At 41.8% G+C, this 25117-nt stretch overlaps 1 protein-coding gene across 1 annotated transcript in view; it reads right to left on the bottom strand.

Annotated features, from left to right (window-relative positions):
- Positions 1-269: 269 nt before the first annotated feature.
- DGCR8 (DGCR8 microprocessor complex subunit) overlaps positions 270-25117 on the bottom strand; it is a gene marked incomplete in the record, with an annotated part of 1139047 nt that continues 1114199 nt past the window's right edge. The window contains 1 exon segment of the mRNA XM_044068709.1: positions 270-6667. Coding sequence (XP_043924644.1) covers positions 6584-6667 — 84 coding nt within the window.

The raw sequence follows: 25117 nt of genomic DNA, 5'->3' as shown, positions 1-25117 counted from the left end.
GAGGTGGAGCTTGGGGGCTGAAATCTTTTGGAAATGGACAATCTAGGATCTGAGTTGAATCCAATAACCCACAGGCTGAACCTGGTATAAAAAGATACTGGATCTTGTAGTTACAATGCTTCTGTATGGGAGGCTGCCATTCAGGTAGGATTAACCATCACTGATTTTATGTGCAGACCAGTGTTGTGAAAATGTATTTACATTCTATGTACACCTTTTTACCCATGTTAGCAAACTGTGTTAAAAGGTAGCTAAAAATCCATAAAACATTTCATATGTCAAACTTTATTGCTTCAACTAAAAATGACAAACACACACATAGTAAACAAGACCAAAACATACATAGAAGGCAAAAAATACATACACAGGCATGATTGTGCACAGTACAGAAAGCAAGAGGCTGGACCTCAAAGGCTTTGCACAGTTACAAACTTTTCAACACTGGCAGCAGGAAATGCACACTATGAATAATCCATACAACAATCATACACAACTGACAAGCAATATATAATATATCATCCAATTCTTAAATATATGGTGCAACTTATTTTGTCAAGGTTTTTGCTTATACACATCTTCTTAAAAAGAAAATGCCACCTTGAAAAGCCTTTTAACTTTAGTGTTGAATGTGACATGAAACACAAGGTTTGTAATACAGAAGGCAAAACAACCACAAAAGGTACAATGAAGATAGTTACAAATGCACTTAAAAAATGGGAAACATTATGATTGCAGTCCAAGCCTCTTGCTCCCACAAGACAGTAATTAAAGCAAAAAGCCTTTATTTCTAGAAAACATTTTCACACCAAATTCATAGCACAGGCCATCTTGAAAAGCAGTGTTATCCCTCCTCAAAAAAATAAAAAAACTCAAACAAAGAAAAAAAGTGAGGGCAGCACAACAGAAACATGATTATTGCAAAAGACTGCTAGAAGAATGCAATTTACATAATCATAACTTAGATTAAACACTTATTATGAAAATGCATGGCTAGCCAAAAACTGTGTTAACAGGGCCAAAAATGTGCTGCCTCACTGCAATAAACTTGTGGAATGGGTTTCTGTTAAAACTTGTGACATGCAGCAAAAAAGCTACAGCTTGCTGCATCCTTCAGTACCACTCATAATTCTTCTAGAAACAAATCAGTTAAGTCACAAAATACTACAATGATGGCGTTAGGTAAGCTATATGGCTTACCCACTTTTGTGGCACATCAGATAGAGCCACTTAAAGTAAAGGATCCTTTCTCAGAGACAATCCAAGAACACAAGGTTATTAAATGAATAGTTCTAGGTCACACAGTATGCAACTGGGACAGATGACAAGGCATTTAAACCAATACAGCTTTGCATTTAAGTTTTGCTGCAATGTCGGACTGCTTCCAATGGAAGCCATGTACAGCCACTGCCTAACATCATACAAACGGGAGAAAACTCAGTAAGAATGCATGGCTTGGTTATAAACCCCAAATTCCCAATATGAAATATTTACCAGACTGTTTAATGCACTGTTAAATGGTTTAAATTTTGAGGCAGGATGACATCTACTTTTCACTGAAGATTACAACGCACAGTACTTAAAATTCAGTTTAGCATGGACAAATATGGTATAAAATACTTCCATCAGAGAGCTTATGTTTTAAAGAAATTTAAAACACTTACAAGAAAACAAGACAGTTACAGACAGGCAGTCACAGTAAAATTTTGTACCACATGATTAGTTCATAGGCAGCATTTTTTTTCTCTTTTGTAAGTTGATCAACAAATGATGAGTGCAGTCAAATTAAGATCCTTGCAGCCTGCATATGCAACATGTAAAAGCATTCACTTGAACACCCCACAATACTTTGTGTACATCTAACATCTCACCAATCACTTGCATGCAAAAGCACACCAATGAAACTGTCTAGCCCCTTTATCACAGCAGTTCATTGTGCTTAAGTGCAAAAGCCAAACATGTCAAACTAGTAAAAAACACATATGTAATGAAATTACTACTTCACAAATTACCAACACAGTAGTTAACTAGAAAAAAACGTTTTGTTCCATCAGTTATTGCATTTTGTTTTTCTGCATTGCGTCTCAAGTTCTGAAGCTTACAGCAAACTTCTAAAAGCATCAATCTGAAGGAAAAATGCATAAGACATTGCTGGTCTCCCCCACTAAGCTTTGGTTTACACACACTAACATCTGGCTGAGGGAAGACCAATTACTGATGAGTAAAAGTCCCACTCACAGGCTGGGAGGTAAACTTTAAAATGTTGGTAGCAAACGTATGTGGCATGTTTGTTTTTAAACAGTGAAGTGTTTGGGGTAGTTTGAACAGTGCACACAAGTGACAAATCTATTGATAAAGTCAGCCATGTGTTTGCTACCCACCAATAGACAGAAGCAAACAAATGACCTCAAACTAGAAAAAGTTCCAAGTTGTGCTACAAATATGACATCTTATGGATGGGGGCACAGCCCCTCGCAACAAAGAAAACAGTCTTCTAATCTTTTGTGCTCTGGCATACTGTTGGAGAGAGAGTGGCTGTCAAGCAGCAATCTATTCATGAATATTACAGTTCCTCACTTTGCCTGAAATTAAATTAAGGGATCTCTTCAAAGATTCCCCCCACAGCTGCCAGGAGTCCAAAGAAAAGTATACTATTTTAAAAATAAATTCAGAACACATTTTTCAGCATCCTGACAAAACTAGAATATCATTGGGTATAGAAGCTTCACTTAACCCATAGGTAAAAGCTGACATCAGTCTCCATGTTAGTTTTCACAAATTGGCCGCCTCCAACATTACAGACAGTAACATAGACAAAACGAAAACTAGGACATTCAAGTCCATAGAGCTGTTGACACAAGGATAATTTTTACAGCGCTCAAAATTGCCAACAGGAATCTGCATGTAAGGAGTTAGATCACGGTGTTCATTACCAGCTTTAAAGTACCAAGGTAGTACTTTCATGACATTTACAGTTTGCATGCCATAGAGCGAGACTAATGAACTGAATATGGCAGAAGTTGTGCTAAAACTGTATGTTCTACAAAGGCTCCCTCAAAATAAAACACATCAACTACAGGGCTTAAAGTGAAGCTATGTTCTTTTTGAAAATTCATCTTACAGATATCCTTGGAATAGAGGTACCTATACACAGACCAGTAAATATATAATGTTAAGTGCTTTTTTCCTCTTTGGAATCCAAGTAATCATGTTCATCTTTATGCAGCAATGTAATAAGTAAAGATCAGACTTTAAATTGTGACACTGAGGTTAATAGTTCCTAACCTCTGTTCCTTTCTCCACAAGGTTACCACACTTTTCAGTCTCCACTTTGGGAGAGAGACAGAAATGTACATCTACTGTATGGACAAAAACTACATCTACATTAGAAAAGAAGCTTCCTTTCATATGCAATTACAGTCTCAACTTGTATTATAGAGATTAAAGCTGTACTCTTTGCATCTTTAGAGATTTCCATTTGACAACACACAAACTAGCTGCAGATAGAAACAGATGTTATGATACAACTTTCACTTCCAAAAACATATAAGTATTTTATATCAACACTTTTTAGACATCTTTCATGATTCCAAAGCCAGTAAAGATCAAGGCTTGAGGAATGTGCGAATGTGTTAACACATACTTGAAAATGTAGTTTTAACATCATCAGTGATCAATATTCAAAAATTAATACAAAACCAGTTTAGGTCAGTTTGAGTTCAGTAGTTAGAATGCAGCCAGTAAGAAACCCAAAACCGGTTCTCATCCTGAGACAGTAGACTCTTATATCATTATCAGTAATGATTAGAGAAGAAGGTGGGGACACTTCCATAAAATGTTTTCACTATTACATTCATAGGTTTGATTATTAAGTTCATGACCCATTTCCAAAAATGCCTACAGGCAGAAAAATGAAGATTCTGGAAAACCTGCAATCTGGAGACATAACAGCATGTCTTTCTATGACAGTGGCATCACCTGAGAAAATTAGCATGTGGGACTAACCTTTTTCTAAATTGGAATATACCCAAAATTGCTTTGAGTAAGGTGGTCACAAATTTCCAAACCGACATGGAACCTGGCAAAATTCAATTCCTACTTAAAATATTAATGAATATTACTAAGTATAAAACAAAGTTTGGGTTATTCTACTATGCTCTGTTTAAAATGGATAAAAGGGTATGAAGATAATTTCTGAAATCAAGACTACAAAAAGCAGCTTCCCATCACATTCACAATCTCCAGTTATCACCTAATAATCTACTTTGAATCAGATTCATATCACATCAAGAGTCTGTGCACAACTAAACCAGACTGAAGATGTTCAAATTTCAAAACAAACATTGCATGCATTCTACCTATTTACAAGAAGTTGCAAAAAACACCCCATCACTAGCTTTCTGCTGTCAAACTCAAAAACATGCTGTAAATGTAAATTTGTTTTTTTTCAAATGCAGGACCAGGACTTGCACTGCCTCTCCTATACACAGGAGAAGTAACACATGTACAGGATTCCGAATTCTGTTTCATCTAACAATGAAAATAAAAAAACAAAAACATGTAAACATCTTATGTCAAAGACCTGGACAAACAAATACAACTTTTCAGTGTTTCCGTTATATCATGATGTGCTCCCTAAAGAGGATCCTACCCAATCTAGGATGCAAAGTAACATCTAGCTCATAAACGGCAGCAACAGCTCCAGCTGACTTCACAAGGCTCCTATGCTGTGTGCCTTATCTTCAAGTAACAAGGGACTGGTGCATATACCATCAAAGACCACTGACAGCCATACTTCATGTTCAAGCATAAAATCAACTCTAAAATTTCCAATGAGAAGAAAAATTACAGTTCCATGGTTAAGTGGTCCATTGTATTCTTGAAGCCTTAAAATGCCACAGAAAAAGTAATAGCCCTCTCATTGTACAGGTTCGAAAGCTGTATGCTACTTCCACAAAAGTACAGTTTCTGCACAAGACTATAGGTCATCTGTAGCCATTAACAGTTTTTAGCACTGTGGTTCTTCCGAAATATGCATATGTTTTGTATTTATGTGAACAATAACGGCAAAGGAAACAACATATGTATTTGCATAACTTGCTCATTTTTTCTTGCACTTTTAACATTTAGCTTATAACTAGAGAGCATTTCAGAGCTTGTCCCACCCATTCATTAAAGAGAAACACTCACAAACATGCTATGAATCATGTAAAACATCACACGATTACATTGCCACCACTTATGGCAAAAGTAGCATTCATCCATGTATAAAACGTCACTTGGATGAGTTGGTAAACAAAAATTATATGAAGCCTCTAACCTCAGCCCACACAGTTCTCTGGCAGTACCACAGATTAGAGAAATTACAGAAATTGTTTTCAGAATTAAAATGGACCTACTTGTACTGCTACTTTCTGCTTGACAACCAAGCAAGTCATACTAAATGAACTTCAGTAAAACCGCTTTTTAAAACGATAAATAATCCTACATGCAGACATGCCTTCCAATTTACACTGATCAGGAAGGCAAGAAAGTAAGTTTTGTATCCTTTAAAACTCAAATGTCACACTAGTTTTGACATTTAATGTGCAATTTGAATACCAGCAACTCTTGCCTTCCCTTTGCAGCCTTACTAAGGTGTTTTTCTTCTTGTTTCCAGCAAAATAATATAGACAGGCTCTGGCCCTTACAACAAGTTTTCAGAAGCTTTGTGCTGTAACGTAATAGCTGTATGGGCCACTACTTAAATATTCAATTGCTCTGTTGTCCTTTAGCAAAACTTCTGTGCCTTTGTAATACCAAGAACAAATTTCAAGTTACACAGTAAGACACAGAATTGAAGAATATAGATCCAACAGAAATAAGCAGTTTAAACCAAATTAAACCAAGGATCAAACTATCTTCAAATAAAGGTGCTTAAGTGAAAACTTGCACTGTTTCATACAAAATGATTCAGTTGATTACATCAGTTGAAGAACTGAAAATTATTCTTAGGAAGTCCAACTGTTTGACATATTTATAGCATCTTATCAATGCTTGTCCACAACTGTAACAAGTCAGTGTGCATACTGCCGTGCTATAACAGCAAATTCATGGAAAAAGTTGATAAAGACTATTTTAAGGCAGGTTCCCACAGGGAACACCTTCTGTTTTCAAAGTCAGCTGTTAAGTGTTCATGTTGCACAGACCAAATTGTGCTGGACTCCAAAGGACTGCAAAAAAAAAAAAAAAAAAAAAAAAAAAAAAACAGGTGCCAAGCAGCCACTCTGGGTGACTTTAAAACAGAGTTAAGTGCTTTTCAATGTTCTAAGAACATAAGTTGCAGCTGCACCTGCTTTTTTAACTTAAGAAAAAGGCTGACTTCAGTAGGTCCTCTTCACCTGTTGAATTCTCCAAAACAGAGGAGGTAAAAATTCCAGTTCAGCAATATTGCCCTTTGATTATTGTGAAAATGCATAACTGAAGAAGCTGGGGATATACAAGGCATTTTGCAGTGAGGCAGGATAGTCAGTGACATTTAGGACTACTGAATGAATCTCTTCCCCCCCAAAACCCTTCATTTTATTGCTTGACTACTTATAAAAGGTCAAACATCAACAGTACAGAGTGGTTCACTGCCAGGTTGAGCAGATTCTACTACAGACATCTTGGGTTTCTTTCGAGTCTCTTCCTACAAACAAAACAGAAAGTTAGTTGAGTTTTACAAGTAAAATGCATTAAACAATACAAACCAGAACATGCACTACTCAAAGCCTCCAGTGCAAGGTGCAACTCTGTAAACAAGATAAGACATTTAACTAAACTATGTTAAAGATCCAAAATCCTGTGGAATGTAAATTGCATTCCATTTTTTTTTAAGCCAGAATGGTTACAACATATGTGGAAGCATTTTTACCTACAGTCTAAACAGTATGTAAAGAAAACTGTGGTGAGCAGAAATAAGGAAGAGTAAAAACAAAATAGCAAACTAGCATAGTGAACATTCCATGCTGTTCAAAATTGATAACAGCAAGGAACTGCAAACATACCGAGGTGCTGAAGAGAGTTAAACAATGAAAACCACTGTAGTTTGTGTCTTTCGGCTTTTTCCCGGTTAGGGGTCGCCACAGCGGAACTCCGGTCCGCTAATGATTGGCAGTAGAGTTTTACGTGCTGGCTTGCTGGGCCTAACGCACAACCTTCATCGAAGGAACGCCCATTCACGCATGTCGCCACACAGAAGACGCTCTGAGAATCGAACGGGCAACGTCCAACTGTGAGGCGACAATGCTACCGCAAAACCACCACCGCAGTCTATAATAAAAACCACTGTAGTACAATTCTTAATTTAATAATGGGAGTAGTTGAACTGGTCAAGGGACCCCCTCAGCTTGTAGTAAAGTACATACAATTGCAAATGAAAGTGTATTTTAATATAATACTATGATATATTTCTAACAGCATGCAGTACATAAAATTAAAAGTTGAAAAAACGTAAACAAACATGCTATGAATCTAAAGCAAAAGCCAAGTTGACCCGCCATGAATTTTGCATTACTGATTAACAGAGTGCCCTGTTTTTAAAAGTTACACAAGTATTATGTAAGGAAAGACATTTGCAAAAAAGGGACAAAATGTTTTAAAAGGACAATGAGAGGGAAAGGTGGCGGCAGACAATAGCAGAAAGACTGTTCGTGTAGGACAGACAGCTTACGAGGTTCTACACTGAATTAAACGGGAGATTTTAACAAAGCATCTCATCTCACGGCAATGACAGGTAGTCTAACTGGGATTTAAGCCACTGCAGTTCATCAGTCATTATCAGAGTGGAAAGCAAGTGGATTCCACATAACCGAGGAGCAGAGAGAGTGGTTTATGAGATGGTAAACAGGGGTCTAGCTAAAAACTATTTTATTTTTCAGTCACTCTGTATATGTCATTATCTTAACATCTTTAAGACAATTATGATATTCATTTTGTATATGACATATATATATATATATATATATATATATATATATATATATATATATATATATTGCATTTTGTCATTTGCTCTGTATATAATGTCGTGTACCGACTGTTTTTTTTTTCCCCCAGAGCTGAGACTGAAATGGGACCAATGGGATATCAGTGCTCCTCTACCCTGGATAACAAATTCAAAAACTATTTTGCAAATGAAAGGGCACTCATACAACTGAAAGCAAACTTCTGTTCTAATGCTGGATATCAACCATTAAAGAAAAGGCTGTGCATTAGTGAACCAGAAAAGAACTCATTCAGTAATGGGAAACTAATAAGAACTTTGTAGTGTCATATCATACAGTGGTGCTGTCTTTGATTGGCTAAAGTGTCAAAACAGCATATTTTGAGGTTTTTCTAGAGCATATCAGTGTTATGGGTCGAGTAGATTGTATTTAGATGTACAGTGTGTGGAATGCCTGGAACTAGAGGTTCTCTGGCAATGAAGGATCTTGTTTACTCACTTAAGCTATGTTATGAGAACAAAATTTTAACGGAAGTACATCTAACAGGGTCTGAGAACTCTTCTCCTTGATGGGTTTTTGTTTGGGTTTATTTTCTCCACAAATCACCATGAGCTAAAAACTTGGAAGATCCAGCATTCAGACAACCATGCGTGTCCATTCTTATTCAGACAATTTCTCTAGGATGCATCTCCTCTAACAAACATGGGCTTATGCCATGCACTGGTTTCCTGTTCCCCAACACCCAGCACATGCAACAGTCACACTAGCTTATGTGCACTTTCACCCGGGCAGTGGGTCTGTGGGACTCCTTTGAAATCAAGCTTCTATGAAGTCACAGATCCCTGTGGTCATTGCCTTAGATGGACAAGGATGTTGGGTCCACCCTTCCTCAGTTTCTATTTCTAGTCTTGATGAGCCATCCTTTGTATAAACTCACGAACAACCTAGATTGCCACAGAGATGCCATGAGAGGTTTATGGAAAACCCCTACAGCATAGAAAGCTTTGGGTTATCAAATATGATGCAATCCAATAACAAGGTTATCCACGCAGCCTAGGGACTCCACAACTCTGCTCCTATTAAGAATGTGGATGCTGTCCTAAAAGCCCCTGCTTCAGTGAATAGAACAATTCAAAAAGAATTCTGATGTTGACTCCTTATGTGATTTCTTCCATTCTGAATATGTCCCAGTGACCAGAGCAACTTGCCACCTTAAAAGAAGTCCAAAGTTTTGGAAAGCTGTGACTAAACAGTCTACTTCCCTGACAGTGGGGACACAGGGCCCACAACTACTTTTCTCATCTGCCCAAACGCCACTACCATCTAGTGAAGAAAACTTTGGAAAAGCTTGAGGACCCCATGGAGTTTTAGTTTATTGGGGGATCTACTCGAGACAGTCTACAGCTTCCAGAGTGGGCTATCTTACATCCTGCCTGCAACTCTGATTGTATAAGGTACGGCTGCAAACACATGACCTGAAAAAGATGGTGGGTCTGATATTCGTCTTCTTGAATGAGGAACTCGGGATCAAAATTCTGGATGCCCACTTCTTGAGGGAAATGCTCTTCAGCCAGCCTGCTCGGGATGTGTTTGATGACCTACTACAATAACGGCCCCCCCCCCGCCTTTGTGAACTGGCCCTCAATGATGTACCTTGACTCTACCTTCACTTTCAAGCATAACCAACCCCCAAAGAACTGGCCTAATTGCCATCCAATGAGAGTTCTGAAGTGACAATTTTTCCCTCCCCCACTCCCATAAGCATCAATCAGGTCACTCAAGAGACAAAAAACAAAGGTCACAATGGTGCAGTAATGTTCTCTAAGTGTGCCCCAGCATGAAGCCATCACATATAGCCAGCAGATTCAAGATGTGATCAATGTAAGCCAAATTCTGAATACCACTGGTCCTCCCAAAGAAAATTTCTCCTATGCTGGCTCTGTAGATCTGAAAGATAAAGATCTGATTGCAACCTAGTAAATCATGGGATCCATTAATGATCCAGGCACAGGAGTAGCTCCAACGGGAATACGGGGATGTGATGATCACACTGACTTACCTGTCCTAGGAGAACGGTAGTAGTCTGGAAGTAGCACTGCCTGGTGGAGACTGGGTGCATGGTATGCAGCACATGGTCAAGTGAAGAGACTGGCTCTGTCATGTCAAGTGCTTGTAGAGAATCCCTTAAAGTAGGAGTACAGAAGCATGCTCATGCAAAGGAAAAGTATATCAGGCCCCATCTCAGAATGAAAGTGTTAGCGACCACAAAAAGTTTGGGGACCTTCTACAAAAAAGCTAGGTCTTGCCACAGAAATAGGTTCCTCATAATGCTCAACTGTTGTCCTCACTTCTGACCGAAGTGCAAATTACTGCATGGGTATTCCTCTCCAGATGGGAGAAGACCCTCCCAAGAGTAACACAAGATGCTAAAAATATGTCAGCAGAGGGCATGAATAAGTCAAAAGGCCAGATGGAAGAGGCTAGATGGTTACGTAGGTGCAGGGGAGCCTCTTCCAGCAGATCCAGGCCTGTCAGTGCAGTTCGCAGGCAAGACCCATAAACTACTGCTCAAAAGGGTGCACAGGCTTGTTCCCCTTTTAGAAAAATGGAGTCAGGGGGTTTACTTTCACTACTTTCTAGTCCTGAATGGGATGAAAAAAGCGAGCGAGAAATGGAGCGAGATAAAAAGGAGTTTAAAAAGTACAGTAGAAATAAAGTGATAAGGGGAAAAAGTAATAAGAATTATTTATTGGGGTTGTCAGTTGTTAAAGTATTGAAGCAGGGGAAACTCAAAGAACAAGAGGAGGAGCAATTTCTGAGTGCTAAATGGAGGGTGGGGGGAGTGCAGTTGGATAATGTATAAGTTTAGAAAGGTTGCTTTTAAGTATTTCTGATAACTTTTAGCACAACAGTTTAGGCAACAGAAATCAGAAAAGACTGTTGCCAAACTTAGGAAGCCAGAGATCCTATAAAGTGCATTAGACACATTTAGCAAATTCAGTGAAAACTGGTATAAAACAGACAAAAGGGGAAACCAATAAAAGGCACAAATGAAAAGTTTTAAAAAAGACTGAACTATACCAAGGTTAGAGGAAGATGAGGTTCAAAAATTAATAGCTGAGATAGGAAGGGATTAGAAAAAAATGGTGACATACAATCAATCAACAGGGAAATCTACAGGAAAGTACAGTTGTGTAAAATCATACCATAACAGTAGATAGCCTTCTCTTCACTACTGCAGTATTCTTCACAGTGGGTATCTCCGGGAAAGGATAGCCCAACGTCTGGCCAGTATATCAAAGCCTTTACAACTTGCATGCATCATATGTCACACGTATGCTCCCCATACAGGATGTGTGGTATAAAAGTGAAGTACGGACACAGTTACCCAGAAAAGAATTGCTCCAGAAGAGAGATGTCTCCATATGACAAAAAACATGCACATCAAGGAGGAGAAAATGCATTTGGAAAAAGGAAACCCTTGGCCAGAAGGGAAACCAAAGAAAAAAAGGGGGTTGGATGGAAGGAGCAAATACTACAGCAGTGAAGAGGTAGACATCTACTGTTATGGTAAGATTGTACACAACTATACTATGTCCTGACAATCCACTACTGTAGTATTCCTTATAACAGGAGAGAGCAAAAGTTCAGGAAGAAGAAGATAGGGAAGAGGAGGAAGGACCAGCAGAACTCTCTAGGAAACCATGAAGGATAGCCCTAGGAAAACCAGCTCTAGCCCTGGATATCATATCCAACTTTCAGTGCTTAGTAAAAGTATACACAGAAATCCAGGTCACTGCCTCAAGAACATAGTATTTAAACCCCTGAAAAAAATACCAGAAGAAAGCACAGCCCTAGCAGAACGGGCCTTAACAGAAGGTGAGTGGTCACTTATGTCATCAGGGTGGGTTCCGGCTTCATAAGTCTGGGGTTGATTATTAATAAGTATCCAATCTAAGGTGCTTTCTTTCTTATTATTCTTGTTTATTCTAGTAGGGGAGGTAATAGTTTGGGTAAACCCATAGAGATTAATATGGTTAGTGGGGCAGTTGTTATTGCAAACATTTCAATCAATGTTAAAATCGCCTAGGATTATGGTTTCTTGGGGAAGGTTTAGAGATCACCAACAAAAGATGTTTTCGATGGTAGTGATGTTATTACCTGGAGGAACATAGATGCAAATAATATAGATAGATTTGACTGGGTTTAGCTGAAACTTGGTAATAAGTATCTCAGCATTTGAGTCTTGAGGAGGTTTTTGGTTAAAGATCGTTATTTGAAAATCAGATTTGAATAGAACAGCTACTCCATCACCTTTCTTGGTTACAAGTCAAGACGTATGATGTTGTAACCAAGTGGTAAAATTTCATTGTCTTTTGTTACTGGTTTTAACCAGGTTTCTGTTAGACAAATAATATCAAATGAGTAGAGTTACAAGAGAGCATGGAGTTGTGTTATTTTATTATTAATGCTACGTGTGTTGAGGTGAGCTATTAAGAGTGAGTTTGGAGGTTTTTTAAGTGGGTGAATGGTAGAGGGGTTTGGGTTAACGAGTTGAGTGGTAATGGAGGTGTTTGGGCCTGGGTTTGGATGAATATCTCCATCCTTTAGGGAGTGGAGTAGTGTTAGATATTGATTATTAGTGCATTTACTGAGAAGAAATGGATACCTTCTGGAATTAGGGAAGTTATATTTAACGTGTGCCGTCCTATGGTATTTAGGTAATAGATAGTTGGGTATGGATGTAATGTTGAAATGGTCAGTGTGAGAGGCTAGTGAAGAAGAGGTAGATTGTTTAGTAGGGTATAGCAAGTTTGTATATACTGGGTGCTCATAGGAGGTTAATAGGTAGGCAAGAGTTAATGGAGGTATAAGTGTAAGTATGAGTAACATTTGTAAGTGGATTATGGTGGAGGGTTTATTTATAGACATGGTAGATATAAATTATAACTATAGGTGCAGTGGTAAAGTTGGTGGGGTCAGGAAAGGTAAAAGAGAGAGATGGGAGAGATAGGAAGTTGTTGAGAAAAAAAGGCGGGAAAATAGAGAAGATTATGTGATGGAAGTGCGACTGTGATAGGTGAAATGGAGAAGGGGTGTGGTTTGATAGGTATAAGGTTAGGACCTCTGGGGGTGGGTGAGATTTGGGGGCAGGGGAGCGGAGTGAGCCCGCAGGGCGAACGGAGCGGGTTTGAGCAAGTAAAAGATGAGATCCCAGAGACAATCAGAAAGCTACCGATTGTAGAGGAGCTCTAGGTAATTCCAGGTGAGTGGGAATTATTAGTACAATAATTAGTTAACAGGGGATAGTAGAGAGGGGAAAGGGAATATAGCTAACAGAGGGGGTAGTAATAGAAAAGAGGAGAAAAATGAAAAGAAAATAAGTAATGAGGGATATAATACTAATGAAGAGTAAAGGGATTTTAAGAAGCCTAGTTAAGGGTGCCACCTGGTGGACAACAGCTTGAATTACAGCTAGTTGGCAAAGTAGAAATAAAGAAGAAAAAGTAGGTCAATTAATAGAACCAAGGCTAGATGGGTTAAAAGTAAGGTGAGATTTAGAACTGGCTGCTGGGAACCTGGCTCAGGAGGGAGACTTATAACATTACACTACTTGTTTTTATGTCATAAAGAACAATTCTGTACACAGTTTTATCGGGGGGGGGGGGGTCAACGTACTTTCTTTTACTCCTTAGTAGGGAGGGATTTAGAGCACAAGACAAAAGATTCTTAGGGATGCAGATGAGATGGAAGTCTTTAGTGACCAGGCAGGTAGATTCCCAAGTTCTTAAGGCAGAGAGGAGGTTGAGAGCTATGAAGGTTAGAGAAGGAAAGCAACAGTTAGGTGAATGGCCAGCAGCAATTTCAGAGTACAGCTTACACAGTTAAGGAAAAATGCAGACAATTACATTGCTAAAAAGCACCTTTAACACATACAATTGCTTAAGTGGGTCCAATATAATCAGTAATACAACAATAGCTAGGTCTAACACAAAATAAGATTAGGTCTTGGATTTAGATGTTAGGTGAATTTATACACTACTACAGAGAGACACAGCCGATTTGGTTGGCAGAGTCAGGTAGTTTACATATATAAAAGTATCAAAAGCCAGCTATGTATTCCTGCTGAGCAACTCAGAAAAATTATATTAGTAGGTATTAGGTGTGTCTTAAGAGGATGATGACAGTAATAAGCAGTAAAGCAGCAAAATACAGGTGAAGCGTATCCAAACTAAGCCCTTCAGCTATCACATTAAAAAGCCAGTGCTCACAATTAGTTTAGCTTTAATAGGGAAGGCGGCATACAATTGTGCCCTAAATACCACGTTTAGTCATACCCTACCAAGTCTCCTCGCAATGCACTTTAAAAGAGGGCAGGCTAGATCACAGTGGCGTGGGTATTAACAAAATAAAATTAAAGATAATGCCAACACAGGCAGAAATTGCCACTCTCAAACTACAATCGGTCTAGCTGTTCTATTTTCCCACCTTCAGCTTGGCTCAATAGTTGTAAGTGTTACGAGGAAATAAAATGGTAATAGCCTCGATAACAATGAGCAACTGCAAGTGGTACTAGGCTTTCATTAAACACTGTCTATGCTGGTGCTAAATTAAACATTAGGACAGCTATTCTTGTACGAAAGATAGAGTCCTGGGTCCAAAGTTGGTAGTGAGATCAGAGTAAAAGTAATTAGGCTCACTATTTGTGTTCCTACTCTAACCTGTGCAAGGCATCTGTGGTGAGTCTGGCTGGCAGGTGGTGGGTGGAAAGGCAGACCCTTGTTCTGAGAACAGGCTGTCATCCACCAGAGGAACTCTATTTGTAGACAGGGAATCAGGGGAAGAATCGAGTCCAAGTCCTGTGTGTGTTGACATCAAATATTCTTGATGTACCATTGAAGTTTTCTCATGTGCAGCCTTGCATATGGGATCATCAAAATATATGAAGCCATGAACCCCAGTGCTTGCAGGAATTGCCTTGCAGAGAGCTGGGTCATGCTTGCCAAGTTCATGAAGTAAGCCGAAAGATCTTGCTTCTGTTGAGGGAGGAATACCATCTGGGTGGCTGTATTCAGACTCGCTCCCAGGAAAACAATCACCCTTGTAGGAACCAACTTTGACTTCTTTTCAATGAGTGTGTAACCCAAAGAGGTGAGAATGTTCTTCACAAAATCCAAATCCTTTTCTAGTTATTCTGGGGAGTTTGCTTGAATGAGACAGTCGTCCAGGTAAGGATAAATTTGAATGTTTCTCTGCCTGCAAAAAGCAATGGCTGGAGCCAGGCACTTCGTAAAAACTCTGGGAGCAGTAGATAAGCCAAAGGGCAATGCAGAGAATTGAAAGTGTTGCTCCCCAGCCCTGAAGCGAAGGAACTGCCTGCAACTTCCCTTATTGGGATGTGCAGATAAGCCTCCTTGAGATCCAAAGTTACCAGCCATGAATCCTTGCCCAGCACTGGTAGTAACCGTTGAAGGGAGAGCATCTTGAATTTGGGAATCACCAGAAAAGTGTTTAAAACAGACAGATCCAGAATAGGGCGCCAGGTGCCCCCTTTCTTGGGCACCAGAAAAAGTCGAATAAAAACCTAGGCCTGCCTGATTTGCAGGTACCGTCTCTATAGCCCCCATAGTCAGTAGAGAATAAATTTGAGTTTCTACCTCTGCCCTGAGAGTTCTGGGTATGTCTGGGTACCCTTGCAAAACAAGGAAGGTGTGAAAGTAAAACTTGTAACCTTGGTTTACTTTATTGAGCACCCATTTGTCATCTGTGATGGTAGACCATACCTCTACGAACCTAGCTAACCTTCCCTCAAAGGAAACCCAGGGCCCACAGAGGTAGGCACAAGAAGTCCGGTGTCATTGAGAATGTTTGCTTTGGGAAGCTGGCTTAGAACTCCCCGATTTAGCGGAAGAAAGCCACTGTTTAGCCCTTAGAGGGGCAGAAGCCTGCCCTCTGGAAGATCTGAAATTCCTAGGCCTAGAGTGACCCTGCTTGCCAGGATCAGGGAAAGACCAATTCTTGGAAGAATAATGCCTACTACACTGAGGAGGCTGAATCTGAAGGAAATCTTTTACAGCTTGCATAGATTTTGCTTTATCCTCCAACTGCTTCAGTACCTCCTCAGCCTTATTACCAAAAAGATTGTCCTCGGGCAAAGGATCATCCAGCAATTTAGATTTAACAGGTTCAGAAACAGGCTGCTCCCTGAGCTAAGCATGCCTTCTAATTATGGAACCAGTGGCTGCTGCTCTGCAGAAAGCCTCCAAAGTGTCAAAACCACAATGAAGTGAATGCTTATTAACTAAAGTGGCAGAATTCAGTAAGTCTTGTAAATCTTTATTCTCCGTCATGGAAGGAACATCTCCAAGTTTAGCCTTAATACCCTCCCAAAGTATGCTGCTGATACTTAAGCATGTGAAAAAGACAATTCATGGATCTAATGGCAAGAGTTGCAGAAGTATAGACTTTTTTATCCCACCTATCCAAGGCCCTAGACTCATCAGAAGGCACAAGGGTTTTAGCAATAGTAGCCTTAACACCCTTGGGGCCTTGAGAAATAATTTCTGGATCAACAGTAGTTTTTTTAAAAATGAATTGATGAGATTCAGGAACCCTATAATATCTATCCAGTTTTCTGGGGCAGGAGGAACAGAATTGGGAGTTAAAGAATTTTCCATGAAAACATCATCCACAACTTCCAAAACTGGAGGTATAGCCAGAGGCTCATGCTGTGGCAAATCCAAAAATTCTCCAATTCTTTTCTTAGACTGTGAAAAATCCTGACATTCCCGTTTAAAATGCTCCCTAAGAGTATTCAAAGTATCCTTAAAGGAAAAATCTTCTGGAGGGGAGGCAGAAAGGATAGAGTACTCAGCATCAGAATCCTCAACACAAGAAAAAAGTTGAGAATTTCCTTCTTCACCAGCTGACATACTGGAAATCTCAGAATCTGAGACAGACAAAACATCATGAGTTAATTCCCTAGCCCTCTTGAAGGGGGGGATGAGAGCCTCTAATCAGGGAAAGCAGATCACCAGCCATCTTAACCAATTGGGACTGAAGCACAGGAGGGGAGGCTGACACCTGCTTGTGAGTAGGTTTGTGGCTGGAAGGTTTACTAGCAATCTGGAGGGACTCAGGAGGCCTAGCAACTGCAGAAGTCCGAACTAAGGTAGTCAGTCTGGTTCTCGTCTCATGTAGAAAAGAAGAGGCATCTGAAGCCGGTGCCTGCGAAGCTACGCTGGATCCATCGGAGGTGGCAACAGGCTGAGGATCTGTAGATGAAGTAGCAGCCTGCGGCATGGAGGACTCTCTGAAGGTCTCGGCAGAGGCTTGCGGCTGAAAATCTGCGGATTGCAGGGACTGCGAAAACGCCTCACTGACTACCGCTGTGCTGATGACCGATTTCACTGGTGCGTTTGTCAGCAGATTTAACCCTAAGCCTGTCGCAGTCCCTGTCTTTGCGTTTTCTAGGTGTATCCGAAGTCGGGAGACCAGAAGACACCATACTGACTAACTTAGGCCAGACTCCAAAATGCTTATACAAAATCTTAGCTCTACAGCGTATGGTACATGGGTTAAAGGAAGCACAGAGATCACAGTTAGGGACGTCATGCTCAAGGCCCAAACAAGTTATACAATAGGAATGGAAATCACGGTGCGGAATCCATTTTCCACACGCAAGACAGTTATTAACTTTATCTGACATTCGTTAAAGCAAGAAAAGAGGATCCCCAATGGGGTACTTACCTGAAGGAGTCTTCAACTTGGTAGTTGGAAAACAAAACAAAGGTAAACGGCTGACCGGCACTAGTTCAAATTGCATCTTCTTCGGGCCGCGGCAAGAAAGACTGAAGAAATGGTATTGGCTGCCTGCCTTTATACCTGAAGTTCTGACATCAGTTTTACAACCGGTGGCAGCCTACATCATATACCAAGGACTCTGGTATTCGGGCTGACTGAGGGCTACTGGATAACCCATATGTGAGGACTGCAACAGTGAAACACGAAGAACATCCAAAGGAACATCCACAGAGAGTGGATCCAGGTTATGAGAAAGACACCAAACAGAAAACTTCTATTTGGATAAGTAAGATTTCCTAGCAGTGGGTTTTCCTGGCCTTCTGCAGAACCCTAAGCATGTCCTCAGAAAAAAGGTGTCTATATGGAATCAAAATCCTATCGCCCACAAGTTGAAGACTGGACAAGTGGGGATGGATGAGAGATCCCTTGTCTTGTGTGAGCAGGTCCACCCTGTAAATTAATTTGTGATGATTGCTTTTGGTTAAATGCAGAAGAGGAGGGAACCAATGTCTCTGGGCCAAAGGGGAGTCACCAGCAAGATTTTGGGAGCATCCTGCTTTATCTTGAACAGGACTTTTGGAATGAGAGGAAGGGGAGGGAAGGCGTAAAGAAATATCCCCTTCCAAGAAAGAGAGGGCATCCACCTTCCAAACCAGGGGACATGGGGCTCTGGCACAAAAAAGAGGAAGTTGTCTATTCAGAGGGGAGGTAAACAGATCTACTTAAGGAATAGTCCCACTGGTGGACAAGGCCCAGAAATGCATCCCTGTGAAGCATCCACTCGTGGGACTGTGATATGGACCTGCTCTGAGTGTCTGCCACAATGTTCTGACCTGAGTGAATGTAAACTACCTTAAGTATCACTTGGTACTGGATAGCTAGCTCCCACACTTGAAGTGCTAACCTTGCAAATGAGAAGATCTTGCCCCCCCCCCCCATTTGCTTGAGCCAACAGAAGAGCTCTTATCTCCGACATTGATTTAGTCTTTATTTTGTTGAAGTGACCAGACGCCCTGCACTTTTAGAGATCTGAAGGAAGCCCCCCCCTCCATCCCACATCTGAAGAGTCTGTGAACAGCTCCTGAGAGGGGAGTGGAGGTTCAAAAGGAACCCCTGGATTGAATGACAACTGCTGAATCCACCACTAAAATTCCAAGTTGAGGTAAGGAAGAAGCAGAACTAAGAAATCTAGAGGGATGAGGGTGCTGAAGCCAAACTGACTTTAGAAACCACCCAAGCTTTCTCATGTGGAGTTTGGCCAGAGGGAGCATAGGAATGGTGGAAGCCATAAAACCCAGATCTCTTAGAAATTCCATAGTAATAACTGAGGCCAGAGGAAGAAGAGAATGAAAATAAGGAGAGTTAAGACGGGAGGAGGCAGGGATGCCAACATTGAAACAGTCTGGATCTTGCATCCCAGAAACATTAAAATTGAGACCAGCACAATGGTAAAGCAAAACCTCATAAAACAACACCGTCAATGAAAAAATAAATGTGTGATCTTGATAAAAACTTGAAATGCCTGAACATAAATGGGTCACTATGTTGAAAGCAGATAAAAAGACCTGGAATAAATGCGAATGTCAGCCTGAAACCTGTGCTCAAACACAAGCAAATATATTTAAGATAGATTTTTATGATTACTTATAGCTTTAAGGAAGTTAATTATGTTTCGTCTCTTTATTAGGATTAGTGGGTTATATAAATTGCATTAATTGGAACTATTATTTAAATGGAACTGGTGTCTTTTAAAAGTTTTTAGCACTGAAGGAGGATCTATTTATCCAAAAGCTTTGTGCTTTTAAATATTTATTTGATTAAACTAACTGTACAGCATTTGCAGAACTCATTTATTTTTCCTGCGTCCAAGAAACACATTGATCCTGTGAGGAAATCAGGAAGGACTTTTGGAAATGTATAGTGAACCCCACGGTTTACAGGAGAGAAACTGTAAAGTTAAGATCCTGTACCTGGAGAGGAGGCCTGAAAAAGAAAGTTGTCTAGGTAGTGAAAGACCTGTAACCCCCTTAACCTGCAAAATGCAATCACAGGAGTGAGGCATTTGGTGAATAGCCCTGGGGCAGTAGGGAGACCAAAAGGCAAAGCACAGAACTGACAATGCCAGGAAGCAAGAGAGAGAAATGTAAAAACTTACTGAAAAGGGGATGAATAGAGATAGGAAGACAAGCATCCTTGAGGTCCAAAGAAACTAGAAAAGCCTGAGGAAGCAGCAGAGCAAAAAGTCTGAAGAGACCACATCCAAAAGGAAGGGACCTTCAGAAAGGTGTTTAGGTGACAGACATCCAGAATGAGTCTCCAAATACCCTCTTTCTTGGGGAAGAACATTCTAAAATAAAACCCCTTCTCCCTTTGAGAAACTGGAACTTCCTGAATAGTTCCCAGAGTCAAGACACCCTGAAGCACCTCTGGAAAAAAAGGCCAATTGTTCCCGAGGAAGGTTGAGGAATGCCCACGATAAGAGGAAATTTCCAGACCATGTAGCACCCTTGGCCAACAATGGAAAGAATCCAGGAATCTTGAGTAATCTGTAACCAAACAGGAAGGGACAGGGAAAGAGGTATGTGGCTGAAACAGGCTAGTCAAACAGCAATTGGTTTGTCAGGAAAAGGAGATTTCTGAGCTGAAGAACTCTGGGTAGCCTTAGCTGGGGGAGACCCTTCAACCACCCTTCTTACCTTTGGGGGGAGGGCGAGGCTGCCTCCAAACAAGGGCCGGCTTATTAGGGTAAGTAATTCCTTTGGAATTTAGGTACAGGAGAAAGAAAAATATGTTACAGATCTTGTAAGGCCTTACACTTTTCCTGTAGGGACAAACAAATCTGCAGCAGCTCCCAGAGGAGCATCCATCAACTTAGCCTTAATATCATCAGGCAAAAGTTGAAGCCAGGAATATCCTCCTCAGCATGGAATGAAAGCAGCAGCCCTACAAGAGGCATCTGCTACATCATAACTGAATTTAATAAAATGGCAAGCCACCTGAGAAGTCCATAATAAGGAGACAGCAGAAGTCTTCCCCCTCAGGAAGGTCAGAAATAACCTGACAGGCCTGGGATAGAAGAGCCAAAATATACCTTGTCGTGTGTCTGAATTGACAGCCCTAAACGCAAGGGTAGCTGAGGTATATACCTTCTTAACCGGTCTTTCCACAGTTCTGTCTTTATCAGAAGGAAGCAACTTTGTAGAAGGCAGTGACTTTGATGGCGCGTCAGATGCCATAGACACCACAGATGGGTCAAGCAGAGGGGCAGTTATAAAGGAACTTGAAATCATCAGGCACCTTATAAAAGTTGTCGTTTTTTTTGGAAGTGGGGGGGGGCTGAGAATCAGGAGCCTGAGCTGCAGTAGAAAAGGCATCCAACAAGTCAGAAAGAAAGTACAGCTGTGTACACTTACCATAAATATAGATGTTCAAGTGTATTCACTGTTGCAGTCATCACATTTGGGTTATCCCTGCCAGGGTAGCCCTCGGCCGGCCCGAATACCAGAGGCTTAGTATTTCTGCATCGGTTGCTGTCTCTACAGGACTGAAGTCAGGTCTTCAGTAGTATAAAGTAAGGCAGCCGACACCACTACATCAGTTGTTCTTGTCAGGAGCCTCCAAGTGGGAGCTAGGTTCTGGTGGAAGAACCTAACTAGTAGAAAGTAAACACCAATATGTCCCTTGTAAGGAAAAAGAGGAGGAGGGGGATGGTGGGAGCGAAACCAGAACTGCAACAGTGAATACACTAACATCTACATTTATGGTAAGTGTACACAACTGTACTATGTTCTTTGTGTTTCCCTGTTGCAGTCATCACATTTGGGTTGATGTCCAAAGCTGAGGAAATGGGTGGAGGCACTCAAGAAAACTAGGGGCTGGCTAGGATGCCCTGCAAGACTGCAGAGGCAAACCCTGCCCTGGATTTGCAGAAGACAGGCAGGTGGTAATATTTGGTAAAGGTGTGAACAGATGTCCAGGTGGCAGCCTCCAAGATGTCCCTGGTGGGGACTCCTCTGAGGAAAGCTGGAGAGGTGGAGGCTGCCCTGGTGAAGTGAGTCTTGATCCCCTTGGGGGGAGGCCTTCCATGTTGCTTGTAACAGAAATGGATGCAGTGTGCTGTCCATTTGGAAATGGTTTGTTTGGGGATGGCTTGTCCCTCTGCCCCTGCAGCAAACCTAACCAGCAATTGATCAGACTTTCTGAAGGATATAGTCCTGTCCAGATAGAATCTGAGCTGTCTGTGCACATCTAGAGTGTGCAGGATCCTTTCCACCTTGTTCTGTGGGTTAGGGAAAAAGGTGGGCAAATGAATGGATTGGTTGAGAGCCACAGTGGACACCACCTTGGGCATGAAGGACGGGCTAGTCCTGAGGGATACCCTGTCAGCATGGAAGATGAAGGGTTCCACAGCCATGAGTGCTTGCAGCTCGGAGACCCTTCTGGCTGAAGTGATGGCCAGAAGGAAAGAGGTCTTCCAGAAGAGAAATGTTAGCTCTACTGAAGAAGATGGTTCAAAGGGGGGCAGGGTGAGCTTTCCCAACACAAAGTTAAAGTCCCAGGCTGCGGTTGGTGCGCTTCTGGGTGGCCTCAAGTTGCTAGCTCCTCTTAAGAACTGTTTGATCAGAGGGTGTGAGAAAAGGATCTGCTCAGTGGGGAAATGAGCAGAGATAATAGAGGCAAGAATTTTAATAGAGGAAAGAGAGACACCACTGTGTAGCACGTCAGCTAAGTAATCCAGGATGAGATAGATGGAGGGCTGTGCCGTATTGGCTCCCTTAGCCTGAATCCAGGTGCTGAACCTTTTCCACTTGCCGGCATAAGACTTTCTAGTGCTAGGGTGTCCGGCCTCACGTATGACATCTAGAACCTGTTGACTGAGGTTGGCAGATTGATCGGGGGTTAGGGAATAAGCCAAGCTGCCAAACTGAGGGTCTGCAATTGGGGATGCATGAATTCTCCTTCCTTCTGGGTCAGGAGGGTTGGACTCTGAGTGAGATGCCATGGTGGCAGTGGGGACAGGCTGCGCAGCAGTGGGTACCAGTGCTGGCGAGGCTAGTCTGGAGAAATAAGAATTGTCCTTGGCTTTTCCTCCTTTATTTTGAGCAGTACCCTGGGGATGAGAGGTAGTGGAGGAAAGGCATAGACCGAAAGACTGACCAAGGGGAAGGGGCAGGGTATCCATTTTCCAAGCCAAGCCATGCAGTGATGCTCCCTGGTGCAGAAACTGCTGAGCTGATGGTTGGTGTGGGAGGCAAATAGGTCGACCTTCGGGGTGCCCCATTTCTGAGTTATTAGGGTGAAGGTTCTTTTGTCGGGCTGCCACTCGTGTGGGTCCAGAAGATTTCTGCTTAAATGGTCTGCCAGAGAGTTTTGAGAACCTGGTAGGAATTGTGCTAACAGGTGGAGTTAAATGGCAGAAGCAGTGTGCCAAAGAATCAAGGCCAGCCTGCATAGAGGGTAGGAGTGAGTACCTCTCTGCTTGTTTCTATACCACATCACAGTGGTATTGTCTGTTTTGATCAGGAGAGCCCCTGGGGAGAGAAGGGGCTTGAAAGCTGTCAAGGCATGCTGGACAGCTATCATCTCTTTTTGGCAGATGTGCAGATATATTTGCTGTGGGATCCATTGGCCCTGTATGCACCTGCCATCCATGAGTGCCCCCCCCCACAGGCATAGTCTGATGCATCTGTGGTGAGTGTCTGGGTGGCGGGGGGAGGTGAGAAAGGTAGTCCCTTGTTGTGGGAGCATGCTGATGCCCACCAAAGAAAATCTTTTCTGAGGCAAGGTATCATGGGTATAAGAGGCTCTAGGTCTTGGTAATGTTGACACCAAAGGCTTTTTAGGTACCATTGATGTTTCCTCATATGCAGTCTGGCATATGGTATAAGTAGAATGCAAGATACCATGAACCCCAGTGCTTGCAGGGTTTTCCTTGCAGATAATTGGGGTCTGGTGGCTATTTGAGAGAAGTAGGCTATCAGGAAAGTTTGCTTTTCTGGTTTAAGGAATGCCATCTGGGATGCTGTGTCCAGGCTTGCTCCCAGGAATATAATCCTTTAGGTGGGTACTTGTTTGGATTTCTTTTCCCTGATTGTGTACCCTAGGGAGGTTAGTAGGGACTTGACAAAGGCCATGTGCTTGAGCAACTTTTCCTGGCTGTCTGCCTGAATTAGGCAGTCATCTAAGTATGGGTAAATCTGGATATTCCTTTGTCTGCAAAAGGCAATGGCTGGAGCCAGACATTTTGTGAAAACTCTGGGAGCAGTAGATAAGCCAAAGGGAAGTGCAGAGAACTGAAAGTGCAGGGATCCTGCCCTGAAACGGAGATATTTCCTGCACGATTCCCTGATAGGAAGGTGGAGGTAGGCCTCTTAGGTCTAGGGTGGCTAGCCAAGCATTCTTGGATAGCATGGATAGCAGCTGCTGGTGGGTGTGCATTTTGAATTTTGGTATCACCAGGAAGGCATTTAGAATGGATAGATCATGGATGGGGTTACCAGGTGCCCTCTTTTCTGGGTACCAGAAAAAGTCTGGAGTAGAAGCCTTGGCCTTTCTGTTCTGCAGGAACGTGCTCTATTGCCCTCAAAGAGACCAGGGAAAGGACTTGCTTTGACGCCTCTGCCCACTGGCTTGGAGGTAGATCTGGGAACCCTTTTGTAGCTGGAAGGGTGTGGGAAGAAAATCTGTATGCCTGGGACACTATGTTGAGAACCCAGCGGTCGCTGGTAATGGTGGCCCAAGGTGCTTGCGTGAAAGGAGAATTTTCCTCAAAAGTGTAAGTGAAGGTGGGCAGAGGGAAGTGGTGGGTGAGGAGAGTCATTGTGAATTCTTACCATAAGGGGGTGGCTTGGAACTCCCTGTTTTGGAAGTGGAGGAAGTCCACTGTTTAGATCTCTGCATTCCCTGCGACTGATGTCTGGAGTGTCTGCTTCCACAGGGTCTGTGCTGTACTGGCCTGGTGGGAGCAAGAAAGGACCAGTGCTTGGAGGGGCAATGCCTACTGAACCTGGGTGGCTGGACCTGTAAGAGGTCCTTAACTGTCTGCATAGATTTAGCTTTTTCTTCCATCTTTTTTAAGACCTCTTCTGCCTTTGTGCCAAATAAGCTGTCTTTGTGCTAGGGGGCATCCAACAATTTAGATTTAACATGGTCTGGCAAGGGCTGTTCCTTAAGCCATGCATGTCCTCTAAGGACAGAACCGGTGACTGCTGCCCTGTAAGATGCTTCTAGGGCGTCAAAACCACAGTGCAAGGTGTGTTTGGTTACTTGACTTGCAGAATGCATTAATTGTTGCAACTCTTTAGATTCTGCACAAGCAGGAAAGGAAGACATTTTCTGAGGAGTACCAG

This window comes from Protopterus annectens, chromosome 4.part0 (assembly GCF_019279795.1).
Source record: "Protopterus annectens isolate FY-2018-M chromosome 4.part0, PAN1.0, whole genome shotgun sequence".
Classification (NCBI taxonomy): Eukaryota; Metazoa; Chordata; order Ceratodontiformes; family Protopteridae; genus Protopterus; species Protopterus annectens.
Note: the sequence above shows the minus strand (reverse complement) of the source record. Positions and strands in the feature narration are given on the sequence as shown.